The 17,431-nt window shown below is 33.1% G+C and overlaps 3 protein-coding genes across 3 annotated transcripts; 1 reads left to right on the forward strand and 2 right to left on the reverse strand.

Annotated features, from left to right (window-relative positions):
• Positions 1–1,620: 1,620 nt before the first annotated feature.
• Positions 1,621–2,397, forward strand: LOC108986783 (ubiquitin-40S ribosomal protein S27a-like). Its single transcript, XM_018959542.2, has one exon. The coding sequence runs from the start codon at positions 1,723–1,725 to the stop codon at positions 2,191–2,193; it is 471 nt and encodes a 156-aa protein (XP_018815087.1). The 5' UTR covers positions 1,621–1,722; the 3' UTR covers positions 2,194–2,397.
• Positions 2,398–7,313: 4,916 nt separating this feature from the next.
• LOC109019919 lies at positions 7,314–9,484 on the reverse strand. The gene is made up of 4 exons (XM_019002302.2): positions 9,293–9,484; positions 8,942–9,047; positions 8,704–8,784; positions 7,314–7,703 (listed from the first exon to the last, which is right to left on the reverse strand). The coding sequence occupies exons 1-4, from the start codon at positions 9,392–9,394 to the stop codon at positions 7,645–7,647; spliced, it is 348 nt and encodes a 115-aa protein (XP_018857847.2). The 5' UTR covers positions 9,395–9,484; the 3' UTR covers positions 7,314–7,644.
• Positions 9,485–12,958: 3,474 nt separating this feature from the next.
• LOC108986757 (DNA-directed RNA polymerases I, II, and III subunit RPABC5) lies at positions 12,959–15,665 on the reverse strand. Its single transcript, XM_018959498.2, has 4 exons — positions 15,398–15,665; positions 15,132–15,190; positions 13,421–13,515; positions 12,959–13,299 (listed from the first exon to the last, which is right to left on the reverse strand). The coding sequence occupies exons 1-4, from the start codon at positions 15,431–15,433 to the stop codon at positions 13,274–13,276; spliced, it is 216 nt and encodes a 71-aa protein (XP_018815043.1). The 5' UTR covers positions 15,434–15,665; the 3' UTR covers positions 12,959–13,273.
• Between the last annotated feature and the right edge of the window lie 1,766 nt (positions 15,666–17,431).

Consider the following 17,431-nt stretch of genomic DNA (forward strand, 5'->3'; position numbering starts at 1 on the left):
TCGCATCTTAGTTCCCATTGATCTACCATATTTTGTTACCAACTTTTATTGTAATGTTCATATCTAAAGTTATCTAACTATATATTTTTGTACCAACTTTCTTCTATCAAATAGTTATTTCTAAATTTCTCTGCAACTGTGTTTATTTTTATCAATTTTTCCTGTATCCAACAGTCATATCTAAAATTTTATGTTGCAATCCTTTTTTAATGACTTTTAGAGTCCGTTTGACAACACAACGTTTCTCAAATATTTTCAGATATTCTCAAATATTTTACTCCCAAATATCACTTAAACATAAAGTATTTTTTAATTTTTTTCATTTAATCATTATAATTTTTTCAAATTTCAAAACAAAATGCAAAAAAGAAAATGTTGCATCCATCAAGAATGCAACCCAACAAAAGCTACCAATTCCCATTTTATTTTTTTTACTTAATTGTTAAGGAACTTTTTTTAAATGAGTTTGTCAATTTTTTTTCTTTTTCTAGAAAATATTTAAATGGATTTAAAAAATGCTTGAAAAAATACAAAATAAAAAAGTGCATTGGACTTCTCGATAGGAATCCTCGAGGGCCACTCTTGATAGCCCTAGCTAGCAAGACCAATACAAAAAATAATACTACTTTTTCAAATTTCAAAACTAATATTTAGAACTAATATTCAAACATTTTTTTCACTTTATAATATTTTTATTCAACTTTTTCTCTCTTATTTTTCAAAACTAAATAAAATATCTTAACTCAAAACATTTAATTATTATTCATAGATATACTAAGATATTTTAAGTATCCAAATGAACTCTTAGTGTATCTACCATACTCATTTTCTCATTATAAATAGATCTATAAGTTCACTAGTCATTCATCTCAAACCAAATATTTTGTTATCATATTAAACATCATACTTTCATCCCACATGATCCTTTGAAAGGCCATAAACACATTTTCCGTGATTATTTTGCTTTACCACCAATCAGATTCAGACCTCCAAATGTATTTCAAAGTTGGTCCTGAATACATCCACCGAGAATTCTCTCAAATATATATATTTTACTTTTTTTTAAACATATTAAAAAACACTTCATTAATTATTAAATAAAAATATAATTAATGAGAATTCTCCATAGCCCCTCTCCGTGAGAGTGGCATTTTCTTATCCCAAACATGTATTCAATAGAACCTCTCATTTTCTCTGATTCAAATTAAAACATCGCTTAGAAAAACATTTATAAGCTTACAACCCAAACAAAGTCTTAGTCTAGTTTGATTACATAAAATTAAATTATCTCATTTTATCTAATATAATCATCACAATTTTTTTAAATTTTAATACAAAATATAATAAATAATTTAATTTTTTTAAATATTAAAATAAAAATAATATTATAATATTTTATTTAATTTTTAATAAAATATCTATTTTATCTCATTTTATATAACCAAACGAGACTTGAATAAATCTCATCATTTTAACATAATTCATTTTAAGAGTTTTTTTAAAATATCACAAAAAGATATTTGTGAGTTTTCCACTATCGTGACGACGTCGTACCCAAGCACCACCATTCCGCAAACCCTAGCGTCGTTCCCTTCCATTCCTCATATATAAATCCCTTCTTTCCATTGTGCTTTCCTTTCTTCAGCCATCAGTATCCCACCTGAGCCTCCTCCTACTCCCGAAGGCGGCGCGGCTCTTCTGCGCCCACAACAACCGGAAACCATGCAGATCTTCGTGAAAACCCTAACCGGGAAGACCATCACCCTCGAGGTCGAGTCCTCTGACACCATCGACAATGTGAAGGCTAAGATCCAGGACAAGGAGGGCATCCCGCCCGACCAGCAGCGTCTCATCTTCGCCGGAAAGCAGCTCGAGGACGGCCGTACCTTAGCCGACTATAACATCCAGAAGGAGTCTACGCTCCACCTCGTCCTCAGGCTCCGCGGCGGTGCCAAGAAGAGGAAGAAGAAGACCTACACCAAGCCCAAGAAGATCAAGCACAAGAAGAAGAAGGTCAAGCTCGCTGTCCTCCAGTTCTACAAGGTCGACGACTCCGGCAAAGTCCAGAGACTCCGTAAAGAATGCCCCAACTCAGAGTGTGGAGCAGGTACCTTCATGGCCAACCACTTTGACCGCCACTACTGCGGCAAGTGTGGCTTGACCTATGTTTACCAGAAGGCTGGCGGTGATTAGATTATGCTTTTATGTCTTAGTATTACTCTCTGAGTTTGCCCTGTTATTTACATTCTAAATACCGAATCCTGCCATGGATCTGGACTGATAGGCATTTTGCTGCTTATTTTTCCTTGAATTTCGATGTTTATGGATTTTATTCCTCTTAATTTTGATGGATTGTGCTCTTAAGATTCCATACCACTTTCTTGTGGGTCAGTTTTATTTGATTCTCTATAATTTTTATTTTTATTTGTTTCTATGAATAGAAATACTTTAGTCACGCATGGATTACAGAAAGTAAATCACAAAGTGACGTACTTTACTAGGGTACATGAATAATTTGTGAGTTTACTTTTGTGTAATCCGTTTGTGTAGCTAGCATTTATCTTCTTTGATATATTAATTTTTTTTCATCTTGGGTATTTAGTAGGTTCAGGTCCTTCAGGGGTTCTTTGGGTTATGTGTTTTCTCTGCCTTTATTGTCACTGAAGTCATTCGAGTTTTATGTCTTAAGAGCATGAATCTGTAAGCTGCATGTTTGCAACTCTAGGTTTTCCACATATGTTTATATGTTAATACTGTTTCATGAAAAGCAATGGTTTCCATTTCTTTGTTAGAAAGATGTTTGCAACTCTAGCTTGTACAGTTTGAAAGCGTTGGGGTTAAGTCTCCTTTTGACAAAAGCTTTTAGGAATGCCAAACTTGATAAGCTGGTCTCTGTGTTTTTGGTGCAATGACCTATTTGGAACTTATCTATTACTCTTGTTCTAAACAAATTGAACTTAACTAGTAGGGTGTTTATACAAGCAGTGTTGTTTTGGAACATATTTATCCTGCTTCTTTCTGAGGGTGATGATTTATCTATCTTCTATCTGAGTGTGATGATTACTGAATTGTTCTGTGCTCTTCTCCATATTGTGGAATTAAATCATTGGATGGATTATTGCTTATTCTTTTTTAATACTGCATGAATGGAGTGTGATCACAAACTCCAAGTTGTGGATATGATAAGGAGCCCTCATTGATTTTTAGCCAGAATATCAGTTAGGGTCTTACCAAATAGTTTTGTAATCGATTCCCTTTGTAATTGTTGAAAAAGTTCTTCATTAACTTGAATTCGAATAGGATCCAACCTTGAAAGACTTGTCTTTAGGCCATTTGATTTGCTCAGTGGTTCTTTTGGGTGATGTGGTTCTTTCTGCAAGACCCGTTTGATTCATTGCTTGGGAACAATGTTTGCCATGATGTTTTATACTTCAGTTCCTCTTCGGAACAGCCCAACTGTTCTTATGGGTTTAATAGCCCTCAATTAGAATGAGACACGAAGGGGATTTCCTAAATGGAAAGTACATTATTTTTAATCTGATGACACCCATTTGAGAAGAGGAGCCCTTCACTTGTGCCTCACTGCCTCTAACGAAAGCGGAGCACTTTCTCATATCGGTAAAACCAGACCACTGCCACACCTTGAGACACTAGACCCGTCGTCGTATCACCTTCGGCAACATGAGCAATCTCATCCAGACATAGTCTTTGTTTCAATGAAAATAACATTCTTTGCTCAGGCTATAAATATTTACATATTCCTCTACTCATACTAGACATATTACTACCTAAAGAAAATAATATTAAATCAACGATTGCTACCAGACAATCAGTGGCATTCCTACGTTTCTCTTCACGATTGCATCGATCTTGCATCTCCCTCTCTCTCCTTTTAGTATTCTCTTATTTATATCAGTTTTCTTTTTGTATGGGTTTGCATCTCCCTCTCTCTCCTTTTAGTTTTCTCTTATTTACCTATCACAAGATTGGTTCAGATCATTTTCATGCTGGTAGGTTAAAGTTTGAAAATTTTTATCGTTCCTTTTCAGGTTCAAGTTTGTTTGAGAACTTAATTGAGATGACCTACCTTTTCTTTGCCCTTATTCGTCACATGGGTGCCTTTGATTTTGAATTTTTGTATTGATTATTGTTGACTTTTGGTTATTAGGAGGATTTATTTTAGTTCATTTGTTGAAATTTGGTAATTGGGTTTGTGTTATTTGGGGGCTTTGAGGTCTGTCAATGGGAGCTTTGGAAAAGGGACACTTCGATGTGGAGCTTGAGAATGAAGTGAAATTGGGTTGCACTGAGCTAGGATTTGAAGCAAAATCGGATACTATAGACATTGAGGATGGGAGAGAGGAGAGGGGGTTAAGGGTCATGGGATCTAGGAGGGAGAAGAGAGGCTTGGGGATTGATGGGAGAGAGGAGAGGGGGTCAGGGGATGGGAGAAATTGAAGGATCGGAGATTAGAGAGGGGAGAAAACCAAGTAGAGGTTGGAGGCAAAAGGATCGGGTTTTGTCAGAGATGGCTGTGGTGAGACGAGCCTCATCGAGCGGAGGTTGGAGGCGTAATGGTGGATGTGTGAGGCGTCGGAGAGGAGGCTTTGGTGGGAGAGGAGGAGCTACGTGTGGACATGTAAATAGTATATGAAATGGAGGAGCTACGTGTGGAACTTTAATTGGATGGCTGTTATTTTAGAAGGAACAGACGGACCGACTATAAGATATTCTCTTTATACTTTTATGACAATTATAGGAATATCTTTATAGATTCAAACATTCTATGATGTAAATGGTGCATCTACAATATGGATATTCAAAGAATTGATTTTAATTTTTTTTTTTAAATATTATTAAAATAATAATTAATAATGTTATATTCTAGCGAATTCGGATCAAAAGCCAAATTCGGGTCAATTTGAGCAGGTCAAATTGGTAATTCAATCGGTCAATTGGGTCAAAGTCAATCGGTCAATACTGGTGAGGGTCAACTATGGGTATGGGCTTGTGGTATGATTCGGCCAAGACAACTTTCCGATCACCCCCAAACACTCAACCGAAACAAAAGGGACATTGAGTGGTGAGAGCTTCACAAAGTAAGAAATCGTATTTCGCAAGTATGAATCTTTATTTCCGCACAGATCTAACAAGGTGGCTCTTTTGCCATTTGTTGGATTTATAGAATTCAAAATCGCTAATATCACTTGTCAAATATGTGTAGAAATCTAGCAAAGAGAGCATACCTATAGCCATTGGAGAGAGAGTGGTATGGTCTTCCATATCTAAGATTCACTCTTCACCGATCAAAAAAAAAGATTCACTCTTTGAAAAAACTCAAATTTCAAAGATGAATTTGGAGTAGGGACAATGACCTATATATAATACCCAAATTTCAATTGTGTCCATCATAAGATAATGAAATTACATGGGTTCTACACATGAATTGAGACTATTTTAATGTTATTTAATGTTCATGTAGATGTGTCAATGGTCTGGTTATATCACTTTTTTTTTATATCACACTTAGCCTTACAAATATTATCCAAGTCTTATATTTGGCAATTATACAATGTATGATTCATAATCTACGTCTGTCTATTAATTTAAATAATTCTAACATTGAAACCTCAAAGAAAAATGGCAAGACACTAAAACAGATAAATGGTGTCAGTGCACTATGGATAGGGACCCTAAAACATCTTTAAGTGCTTTAACATGCAAGTATCCGTCCTGTATCTGGTAAACCATTTATGTATAGAAACAATAATAAGGATTGTATACTTAAGGATAAAGAAAGAAAGGAGGAGAAAAAAGAAAAATCTTTCATGATTATTAGTGTCCTCTAACACCTATAGATGATAAATCCCCCCCCCCCTTTTCATTTGAAGACACATTCTCGGGTCCTTTCCCCAAAACACATACATATAGAAGATGACTACATAATGAATCGTCTCTCTGATCACCAGGAACAGAGATGCTATCTGCAATGTGGTTTCTGCATGACCCCCCATTTTACTGGTAATGGTGCCATATATGCATTTCTTTCAGTTTCTTCACTATTCACTATCTTATTTTACCTTTTCTCACCGTTTTCTTTCTCTTAAATACTGCAAGTAAGTGTGCCATGTAGCAGCTTCTTCATGGTGAATGCATGGTTACGGTTGTGGGGGAGTGTTGCCCAATCTCCATGTTCAATATATGATCTTGATTAGTCAAATCCAAGTTAAAAATTGACATTTTTCTTTTTTTTGTTTTAAAATACCCATAAGTACCTTTTTGGACATATACTATTGTTTATCGTCTGAACCAGGCTCCAGCTCCCCTTCCTTTCTCCAAGCAAGTCGTCCTCATCCCTTCTTTTCCCCACCTAATTTAATTTATGCCTCAACATTTCTGGAATGTTTGGTCTGGAATGATTAAAAACGGGTAAAATTCATCTTTTGGCCGCAGTGGAAAGGTAGAAAAAGTACTTAGATGTTCTTCTAGAGGGCAAGGAGAGGATGGAATCACACCTAGAGGCCGGATCGAATCATATATAGCCGGTACGTACACAGTCGGAGATGTTCTTCTTAACAGATCTACGCCAGTACTGATGACGGGATCATAGCCGGTACGTACACCTAGAGGGCGAGGCAAAGCAGCTGTAGTTGAGGCTGCCCGATAATATGGATGGAATCACCACCGAAACTATGGAAGCAGCTGTAGCTCGGGGACGCAACAGGAGTTCACGGTTAGAGTAACTCAGATTAGGTTTCAAATGGGGTCTTAGAGCTTCTGTATATATGAGGGGGCCGATTTGTAGGACTCAAAGTGTGGTTTGGATATTTTGAAAAGAAGAGTTGAGTTGAGAAAAGTTTTAGGTAAATTGAATAAAATATTGTTAGATTATTATTATTTTAGAATTTATAAAAGTTAAATTATTTATTATATTTTATATAAAAATTTAAAAAATTTATAATAATGAGATGAGATGAGATGAATTGTAATAATTCTTGAATCCAAACCGGACCTTTGTCAACTTTTTTTGGGCTATGACCTTCGGTACATTGCTAGATTGGCATGTGTAAAAACGGTCTACATTGATGTGTGTGATCGATATTAACAGTTAGAGCTTTAATTCTGGGGTTATGGATAGGATTGGGTCACATACATGTGCATTAATATTGCATGGAATTAATTGATCTCGTTATTTGTCTTTTTACGAGGGCTTGCTAATAAATTACCAGATGATCATCAGTTTTGTTTTTGTTTTCATAATGCGATATATATATATATATATATATATATATATAGTTTAATACAGTCCAAAAAAAATGAAGTGGTTTGGCTGCATTATACATACATTTTGTCATGATCTAATCCAGCAGCTTGCAATTACATTGAAAGTGACACCATAAGAAGGCCAACGTACGTCTTTCGTAGCTAATTATGAAATATATATCTAATAATCCATGCATGCAGCTTCTGAATTATTAAAAAAAAAGATAAAATATTGTCTTTAACCCTACAATTCATCTCGAAATTAAGCTGACTAGCTATAATAATTTATAATATGTTGCATATATATATATATACTAGTCTTGATCAGTTTATGATCTCTTTAAATTAGCTAATTCCATGTATAATTCATTAATAAATTAGCTAATTCCATTGTCTCCTTCTTGCTAATTTTGATGGCCTTTGAATATTATATGATCTACCTGAAAAATGAAACAGGATTTCATATAAATATATATATATATATATATTAATTACAATATTGAGCAATAATGCATCAGAAAAGCATACACATGATACAACAAATGACGTTGTTAGTCAAAAAATATAAAGTGTAATTGGTTGGTACCCCAGAAAATCTTGATTGATGAAATTATAATAAATAATTAATGATCTAAATTAAAGGAGATAAAATCCTATTATATATATAGTCAATACTATGATCTAGATCTTCTAGCATCGGCATGCCAGTACGTATATAGTAATCCAGCTTGCATACAGTGTTCGAACGTACGTATAATATAATAACTATACAAATTAACATTCATCCAACAAAAAACTCATTAATACATGCATATTGGGGTACTGCATGTAACTGTCTGGTTTTAAACAAATTTTGGGACCGAATCAGTATAGACTGGTTTTGTATTTTTAAAAATCGATACCGTACTAATTACCTTCCTAAACCGGTACTTCCGATTTTATCGGTTTCAATCCGGTTCAGTCCAATTTTTCGATTGTAGTATTAGTATTAGTATTACTAATGTATTTATCAAAAAGAATATGTTGAGAATTTATTAGACTATAAAATATAATTAATATATATATATACACTTTATATTTAAAACATATGATCAAACAAATCATGTTTAAGATTTAGAGTTTATGTTATAAATTATAATATAACATTATTTCATATATAATTATATATATTATATAAAATTAGATATAATATAAAAAAATATTATATATAATATTAAAAAAATTAATTAATATATATATATATATACAAACTGGTCTGGGCCGATTCTCTGATTTATTTTTACAGCCCTACTTGTACATGCACGCAAAGTAGAATTTTTTAGGACTATATCTATTGATTGCAATTTCTAAAATTGAAATTACTGAATGCAACTAATTCGCCCAAATTAAATATAAGAAAAATTATAAAGGTGTATGCATAATGCATATATGGGGTCTTACTCATTAAGGGTACTCTCGGCGAAATGGCATGAAAATATGCTTGAAAGAAGTGCTTGTTCTCTTTCTGCAGCTCCCTCCACACTGCAAGAGTTCATTCACATCACCAAAAAGATGATTCATTTACAGAGATCAACAAGCTAGCAGATGTATGCACAGTTGCGGATACACATGCACTGATGCACATAAGATATATAAACACATTTGCAGAGAGAGAGAGAGAGAGAGAGAGAGAGAGGACCTGTGAGTGTGACGAGAGGCCGAATGCTCGCGTGCTCTGCAAGCGTCTTTACGCATTGGTCTCTACTCATGTGAAGAAGCAAGCATCTTTCTATAAGATGTTGGACCTGTTTTTTCCCATGCAAAACCGTACGTAGTTTGCATTTAAAGTTAATTCCTTTTCAGTTCTAATATTGAAGTAAACTTAAGAGTTAAATCTGTGTCGTATCAAAATATATATAATTCCCAGACAAAGCAAAGATTCTACACAAATTTTCAGATGTTTGTTCGTATGTACTACTGTTTTTACAATTTTGGTACTCATGTGTAGAGCATGAGAGAGAGAGAGAGAGAGAGAGAGAGATTCACTAACCATTCTGATGTAGCTGTGGGGATGGCAATGCAAACAAGGATAGAAGTGGGGGTACATTTCTGTTGTTGGCCGATAGGAGTACTGGACAAAACGAGGAGACATAAACAAAGAAGAGAATAAGAATACAAGGGAATGAGAAAGCAAACAAAAGGAAAAAAGTGCATAGGTAGAGTGAAGATATTTGGTGGCGTTTTATATATATATATATATATATGATAAGCAGAGAGAGAGAGAGAGAGAGAGAGAGAGAGGGAATAAGATCAGAAAGAAAGTAAAGAAGATGACTGTTATCCACAGATATCTAAGTGAAGGGCCAAAAGGATACAAGAAATCCAAACGAAAGAGAAACCTCATCTTCAAAGAGATAAGAGATCAATAAATGGGGAGATTACACATAAGTGGCCGCCAAGCTCGGAGCCAGAAGAACTTGAACAACCCAACTTGGCCCTAGTGCAGTATTCTTTTCCGGGGACCTACATTCTTCAATTGCAATATTACGCCAGCAGTGGTCCCCATATCAGCAAAGGTGTGCTGATCAGAGGCCTCTTGACAGCGAAATTAAAGCCATCTTAAATACTACTGATAATTAAATTGAATCATAACCACTCGATAGTGTTTTTATAACCTTATTGTACAGACCAGAATAAAGTATGATGGAATTTTATTACCATAATCAATCCGTCGAGTCCATTTTTTGGATTATCGAGTCCAACTGAACTCAAATAATTCAAGTGCTCGAACTCAAGTTGATCAAACACAAGTTTAAACCAGGTCGACTTATTTATCGAGTTTTGCTTGTACTTTTTAAAATATTTTTTTATTTAATTCACTACAACATAATTGTTTTTGAGTGACGGTTGGAAAATTATGACAGACCCCAAACCGTCACTAAAAAGCATTTTCTATAACTATTTCTAGAAACCGTTATTATAGACAGATAAGATTTTTTTGACGTTCGAACGGAAGGAAAATTTACGTTCAAACGTCACATATACGTTCAAACATTGAGGCTACTTACGTGCGAATGTGAAATGTTTTGGCGCTAACATTCGAACGTTAGTAATTAACGTTCAAACGTTAATTGTAAATTTAAATTAAATATAACTCTAATTTAAAAATTATGTGATTTTTATAGTGCATAATTTGTGAACAAGTCTAAAAAATTGTAAAATATATTTATATATAAATATATATTTATATATACATATATATAAATATATATTTATATATACATATATATAAATATATATATATTTATGTTTATATATATTTGAAGTGTAGTCATTTAATAATAAATTTGAAAAATCTAACATTAAAGAATATTGAGAATTGAAATTAAAATATAATAGATATATTAAATAATATTGTTCCTTACATATATTAAAAGCAAAATACAACATATAATAGAATTTCATAAACAACACTCAGATGAACGCGTTATTCACGCAATTTGTACTCCGTATCTCCTCAGTCAAAGTATAAACCTTCTCGTTGAGGATATCTACACGATGGACTATCTCGGCGACAAACCTCTCTACAATCACGTTTTTTCACGAGGAAAAATTTTACTCATCATCCACACACTATATATGATTTTTTTTATTTTTTTATTTTTTTATTTCCCTTATCAAATGTGTGGTGTAGATAAAATAAGTATAAGAATTCCTTTAGTTTAGTAAGAATTAAAAAAAAAAAAAAAACAAATCAAGTGTGGTGTGTGTTATAGAGATGATGAGTACAATGGCTCTTGCAACCACTAAATCCATGATCAAGTTGAATGTTGCACTGTCTTTCTTTTCTTTTTCTTTTTTTTTTTTTGATGTCGAGGAACCTCTCCAATACAAAGCCCTTCAGACCCATTTCTACAAAGTAAATCTCGATCTCGTGCATCGCACCCTTGAAAGTTTCCTAACACGAAACTTGTTAAATCACTAACTTTTCACCAAAAAGTATGGTCTCAAAAGATTGTTTACACCCATGAAGTGTTAAACTTTAAATCTTAAAGGGAGTAATACCCCAATACCAAAATCTTCACCACTTAGTCCAACCCCCTGGGGTTGCACTGTCTTTCATTACCAATCACTCCCTGAAAACCTCAATAAAAGGAGTTTCCCTACCAAACACCAGGACGGCTTCTAGAAGGCTTCTCGGATTCAAGTGACAAATTTAGTATTAGGAACATGATTTCTCCTAATCTCTTTAAATATTAAAAAACTAATTATAATATATAGCTAATACTATAAAAATAATAAATACAAAATTATTCAAATTTATACGAACGGGTATCGCTGTTATGATGTTATCCCACACTCCTACTTTTACATTTCCCATTAAGAAGAAAAAAACAAGAGTATCTCTTTTAGCGACGTACTAAACCAAGATATACAGCAATTATCGGCATTTGAAAAACAATCATCACGGGTCCAGAGAGGATTCTATAAAGTTATATTAAAATGTTGGGTGCACTTGGCTTCGGCATTCAGACCAATGTTTTGAATACCGTACCGGATGCTATACCGGTCAAGGCACTGAAATGAAATATTTTGATACCGATACCGTTTCAGGATAGCATTTCGGAATAACATTTCGGAATAGTCGATATATAAATAAATTATATTTCAAAATTATATTCCAAAATAATAGTCTATATATAAATAAATTATATATAAATATATATATATAAATTATAAATAGTCTAATCTGAATTTGAGATAAAAAAACAAACTTGTAGTTTGAAAAAATTAAAAAAAAAAAATGAAAGCCGAAATATCAGTCGGTACAGGCCGAAACACAAGCCGGTACAAGCCAAAACACAGGCCGAAACGGCTGGTACCGACCGGTACGGCCGGTATTTTGGTTGGTACGAAATACAGGTAGTACCTGTACCGGCCCAGTGGCCGGTACGGCTAATACCGGCCATACCGGCCGGTACGAAACGATTTTCAAAACATTGATTCAGACGAATCAAGCTCAGAGAAATCAGTCAATTTCTCTCCATTACCCAATTGAAAGACTCAGGTTTTTTTGCACTAAATAATGTACGCGAGGTTTCTCCTGATGATCTCATTATACCTTGCTTAGAAAGAAGTATGGTAGTATAATGATTGCTACAAGGAAATGATCATATGACAGACTTTTGTGGTTGATCCAGCAATTCAAAATCTGGTCGATTTAAACCTACATTGTTGGTAAAAGAAGCTTATCCTGTGACTGGAGTAACCACCAGAAGTGGTGCCAGCTTCTGATAAGAGTCACTTCTACTTATTTAAATTTACTACAGATCATCAAAAGAAGTGGAAGAATATTAGTGTAATAGAGACATATACACATGAAGTGGACACCCCAACATTTATTGAGCATTTAAATTTTAATGTTGCCCGAGTAAGTTCTGCTATCCGAGTAATTCACTCAGGCAACTGTAAATACTGCAGGATCCACTTCATGTGTTTATTGCTCTCACACTCTAGGCCCTAGAGTTCAGTCAATAATTCTAGGGAATCCAAATCCATAAAGATTCAGTATGGCACACTCAAAATTGCATAAACCCATCTTCTCTTTCTCTGTTAGTAAATAAAGAGAGACTCCTCCCCCCCATTCTGTAGGAGACATTTTCACTAAAGCTAATTGTAGCATATGTGGGTAAGAATATAAAACAAGATGTGTTCATTGGATCGCATCAAAAATAAACACTCCACTATATCACAATCCACATCAGTACATCTAATTGATTATCAATTTATCCGAAAGCGTAACCACATCTGATAACAAACATTTTGATTTAGTAGCTACATTCAGACCTTACACATGTCAAGACAATTCATGATGGAAGCTAAATCAACATAATCTACTCGAACCCATTCTATAAATATTTCCCATGTATTGGGCTGAACAAAACAGGGAAGACATCGACAGGCACAAAGACCAAAAAAAGGTAACATGACACTCTGTAAAACCAACTTCTGGTCAATTGTAATCCATTCATCAACTGTTTTCGTTCTTCTCCAAAGCTGCGACAAAGTGCAAATGTGGTGACAATAAAGCCAGAAGCATTTGCCTAAACAGGGCATATATGTATGTGTGTGTGTGTGTGTGTGTGTGTAGAGAGAGAGAGAGAGAGAGAGAGATTACTATTGTAATTCAGAAGCTTCTCAATGAGGTCAACATGAGTCATGAGCATTCGCCTACAGCAGTAACGAACCAACCCCAACGCATCAAGAGCATCTCTGCAAACAAAGTAATCAGTATCATCAAGTAATATTGACTGCAAAGCTATTCTTATATCAGAACTAATGCAATGTAATGGTGTCTACAGTATTAACTATTTTCACCATGTTGCGATTTATTGTTTGAAGTGGAGGCATCAGGGGCACCTAATCTATGAACTAATATGGAGATCTATATATTGCTAATAAGCATTGAGCAAACCTGATTCTTCATTCTGCTGCATAAAGTACCACGTACATGTCAGGTAGAACACAAATGGTGTTAAATGAAGGCTTGGGAACATCTCCCTTTCGATGTATAATTGGTGACTGTTTTTTAGTCTGTATCATGGAAATATTTTCCTGTTTCTCTAATTTGATAGAAAATAATAGGAAAAAAAAGCACAAAAGTGCTTGCTTAAACCCATAAAGGGCTTTCTCAAGCCAACACATAATCAGCATGTGCAGAATTTGTAAACCCAAGGGTTGTTAGTAGTGATTAGATGTGTGAATCTGACCACGTTTTCTCCTGTTTTCCATCAAAAACTTGTTCTGTTATGCACTGCACAACTCAGAGCAAGCCATCAAGAAAAAATATTGTATGGTTCATATACTATCAGTCTAGTGAAAGATTGTGATATCTGTGACTAAATGTAATAATATGTATTGAATATGGGAAGATCGTGAATGATGTCCCACATTGCTTGGAATAAGAAGTTCTTCTATTTATAATGATTCCTAGGAACTCCAATAATAATATTTCTTTTTATAAGTAATAGGAGCTCCAATAATAATATTGACCAGTCCTTTTAGAGTATGGGCCTAAATATAACTTCGGCTTTCCGTGGGTCATTACAAATGGTATCAAAGCCAATCCCAACTGAGGTGAGGGACATAAACAATGCCACTTACAATGAAATAGCTAACGAGGATATTATGGGTTTTTGTTTGGGGTGTTGGTGAGATTGTAATACCCAAAATACATGCATGTGCATACACACATATTTATATAGAACGCACACATATGCATTCATATGTTGTTCAAGTCCAAATAACTTATCAGATTTTGCCAAAATATATCATAATGTCTATAAAACATAGCAGAATGCAAGTTCATGCACAAGATCACTTTCTTTATGATCAAACCCCTTTTCAAATCCACTTTTAGACTATAATTCTAATGAACTTTTATCCTTCTTCTACTTATCAAAAAAAAAATTATCCTTCTTCCCTAAGAAGTTTCCCTAATTGTCTCAAGCTTAAAATTGCAAAACATAATTATATTTCACAATGGCAAAAACAAATTTTCAAAGTAATCGCTGAGCACATTTGATGCACTGCACATTTGCAGATACACACTACCTAAGCAGAATCACTATGATGCGAACAGATATTGCATACCCTTGATTACGATAATCAAGAAAACATTTGAACTCTGGTGTGACAAGAAAGATAAAACAGCACATTGTGGAAGTAGCATTATCAGAAAATAACTGCATTTTGTGGACTACACAAAGTGTACTGATACAAAAAAGTATTATATACAGCAGAACGAATAGAAGAGCATTCCAGTTAGCACAATACGATATAGGAAAGATGTTATTAGTCTTTAGATAATGAGGAAAACAGGTTCTCACCCTTCGGAGTAATCCGACTGGAGAAGGTCAAGATATGTGTCCCATTTGTTTCCAATCACCTACAAAACACAGACCAAACTTAACGTTAGTGAGCGGTTTTCAAGGATAATCTTAGGTCTGATGTTTTCCTTAGCAATAAAATTAGGTCTGATACCAACATCAATTTCATTTGTAAAACCTAAATCTTTTTGAGCAAGTCACAAAAACCCACAAAAAACTTAGGTTTTACAAATGAAATTGATGTTGGCATCAAACTATAGGCATACCTTGCCGCAGGTAAAACAACGAACTGGGATAATCATCTTCGATTGTCTAGAGCTGATTCTCTTTCTCTGCGTTCTTTTCCAGACTAGAGAGGGCGTGGCGTCGACTCGGGTAGGGCTTCGATTCTGTCACTCCTATTCAAATGGGGTTTAAGGAAATTTATAAAATAAGGATATTTTTTTATTATTCTAGTATTTTTTTGGATTGATTTTGTGACTTGTCGGTCATAATTTGTTAAGAAAACATGCGATAAATATCATTTTGGCGCTGAATATCCAGAATCCACGGCATTAGATCTTTTAGAATTTATTTTTGTAGTTAAAAAGAGACCTATATTATCTTTACAAACCGTCACAGATTTTAAAATATATTAAAATTGATCCAAACTAAAATCTTTTATTTTTTATATATATCTTACTGTTTTCTTTATTATTTTTCTTGTTATTTAGTAAAAAAAAAAAAAAATCAACTCTTAGACATTTATCTGTAGAGATTAAGTAATCCTTTTTTATAAAATGTGAAGTTAAATCTCTGTTTAGACCAAGTGTTATCTCTTGAACATTTATCTGTAGAAATTATTAACAATAGTGAAAACCAGACTAATCACAAAAGAAAAAAATATATTGATTGAGCTTCAAATGCATTAATTGGTTTATGAGGTAATGATTGATATGAGGATATCCATTCATCTATTCGGTCATGAATATAAGTTTCTCTAATGAATAAATACTCTCTTCCAAAAAAATACTTTATTTTGGATGTTTGGATGTAGTACATTAAAATGTTTATGCAATAATTTTTTTTTCTTAAAAAGAAAAATGTGTCCGGACATTGTTAGGTCTTGTATACACTAATTAGCTTTGACTAAAGGCAGATGAGATGTTTTTAGATAAGTTGAATAAAATATTATTATAATATATTTCTTTAATATTATTATTGTTTTAAGATTTGAAAAAATTGAATTATTCATTATATTTTGTATACAAATTTAGAAAATTATAATTATAAAATGAGATGAATTGAAAGTGTTTCTGTATCTAAACGAGACCTAAATGAAGCAAGACCGGCTAATAGGCTTCGGGACTAGAGCTAAAATTTTGGTTGATACTTTTTTTATTTTAAAAAGTAAAATTAAATAAATTTTTTTTAATTTCAAATTTTATATTAGATTTTTATTTAAAAATAACTGCTATCTTTTTGCAAAATAAAATTATTTATTAAAATTTTATACCATACTTTAAACTATTTATTAAAATTTTCAATTTAGAGAATAAAATTGAATAAAATATTATTAGAATATTATTTTTTAATTTTTTTTTTTTAGATTTGAAAAAATTGAAATGTTTATTATATTTTTGTATAGAAATTTGAAAAAGTCGTAATGATTAAATGAGATAAGATGATTTGTGAAAACAAACGAAGCCGACTCTTGTTTGGTTGTTAAACCAAACTCAATTCATCTCAAACCAATCATTGATGAAACCCACAACTTTTTTAATTTCTTATAAAAGTTAAACTCATCTCAACCTTCGTCATACATTTTAACCTAAAAAATTAAATTCATTTCAACCTAAAAAAGTTAAACATATCTCAATGGGACCCATAAAATACTATTAGTCACAATTCAACTAACTCATCTCAACATCTAAACGTAGCGGGCCATTTGGAAACACAATTTTTCTCATGTTTTTTCAACTATTCTCAAATTCAATTTTTTCTCTTCTTTCTCAAAACTCAATCAAATATCTTAACGTAAATTATTTCACTACTATTCACATATATTATGAAATATTCTTAATATCCAAACGTGCCCTAGAAGTAATTATAATCATTATTGTTAATAAAGTTCTATAAACAACCTAGACATCTGGAAAAAAAAGTGAGCTCTTGCATCTTCAAAGGACTATGCAAAAAAATTTAATGAACACTCAAAATTAGATTTTGCTATTTATAATTTTCACATTATATATTAAACTAATAATGACAAAAAAGAAGTGTATTCTTATAAGTAGAGTACTTAAAATTATTATTATGTG

Source organism: Juglans regia, chromosome 16 (genome assembly GCF_001411555.2).
Source record: "Juglans regia cultivar Chandler chromosome 16, Walnut 2.0, whole genome shotgun sequence".
Classification (NCBI taxonomy): Eukaryota; Viridiplantae; Streptophyta; class Magnoliopsida; order Fagales; family Juglandaceae; genus Juglans; species Juglans regia.

What these genes read in the sequence shown, in the direction of transcription:
- LOC108986783 (XM_018959542.2), top strand. Translation starts at nt 1,723, where the DNA reads ATGCAGATCTTCGTGAAAACCCTAACCGGGAAGACCATCACCCTCGAG.
- LOC109019919 (XM_019002302.2), bottom strand. Translation starts at nt 9,394, where the DNA reads ATGTCTCCTCGTTTTGTCCAGTACTCCTATCGGCCAACAACAGAAATG. An exon ending in GCCTCTCGTCACACTCACAG is followed by an intron (nt 8,785 to 8,941) that starts GTCCTCTCTCTC and finishes GAACTCTTGCAG; the next exon opens with TGTGGAGGGAGCTGCAGAAA. An exon ending in GCCGAGAGTACCCTTAATGA is followed by an intron (nt 7,704 to 8,703) that starts GTAAGACCCCAT and finishes TTCATTTTTCAG; the next exon opens with GTAGATCATATAATATTCAA.
- LOC108986757 (XM_018959498.2), bottom strand. Translation starts at nt 15,433, where the DNA reads ATGATTATCCCAGTTCGTTGTTTTACCTGCGGCAAG. An exon ending in GTTGTTTTACCTGCGGCAAG is followed by an intron (nt 15,191 to 15,397) that starts GTATGCCTATAG and finishes TGTGTTTTGTAG; the next exon opens with GTGATTGGAAACAAATGGGA. An exon ending in GAAGCTTCTGAATTACAATA is followed by an intron (nt 13,300 to 13,420) that starts GTAATCTCTCTC and finishes ACTTTGTCGCAG; the next exon opens with CTTTGGAGAAGAACGAAAAC.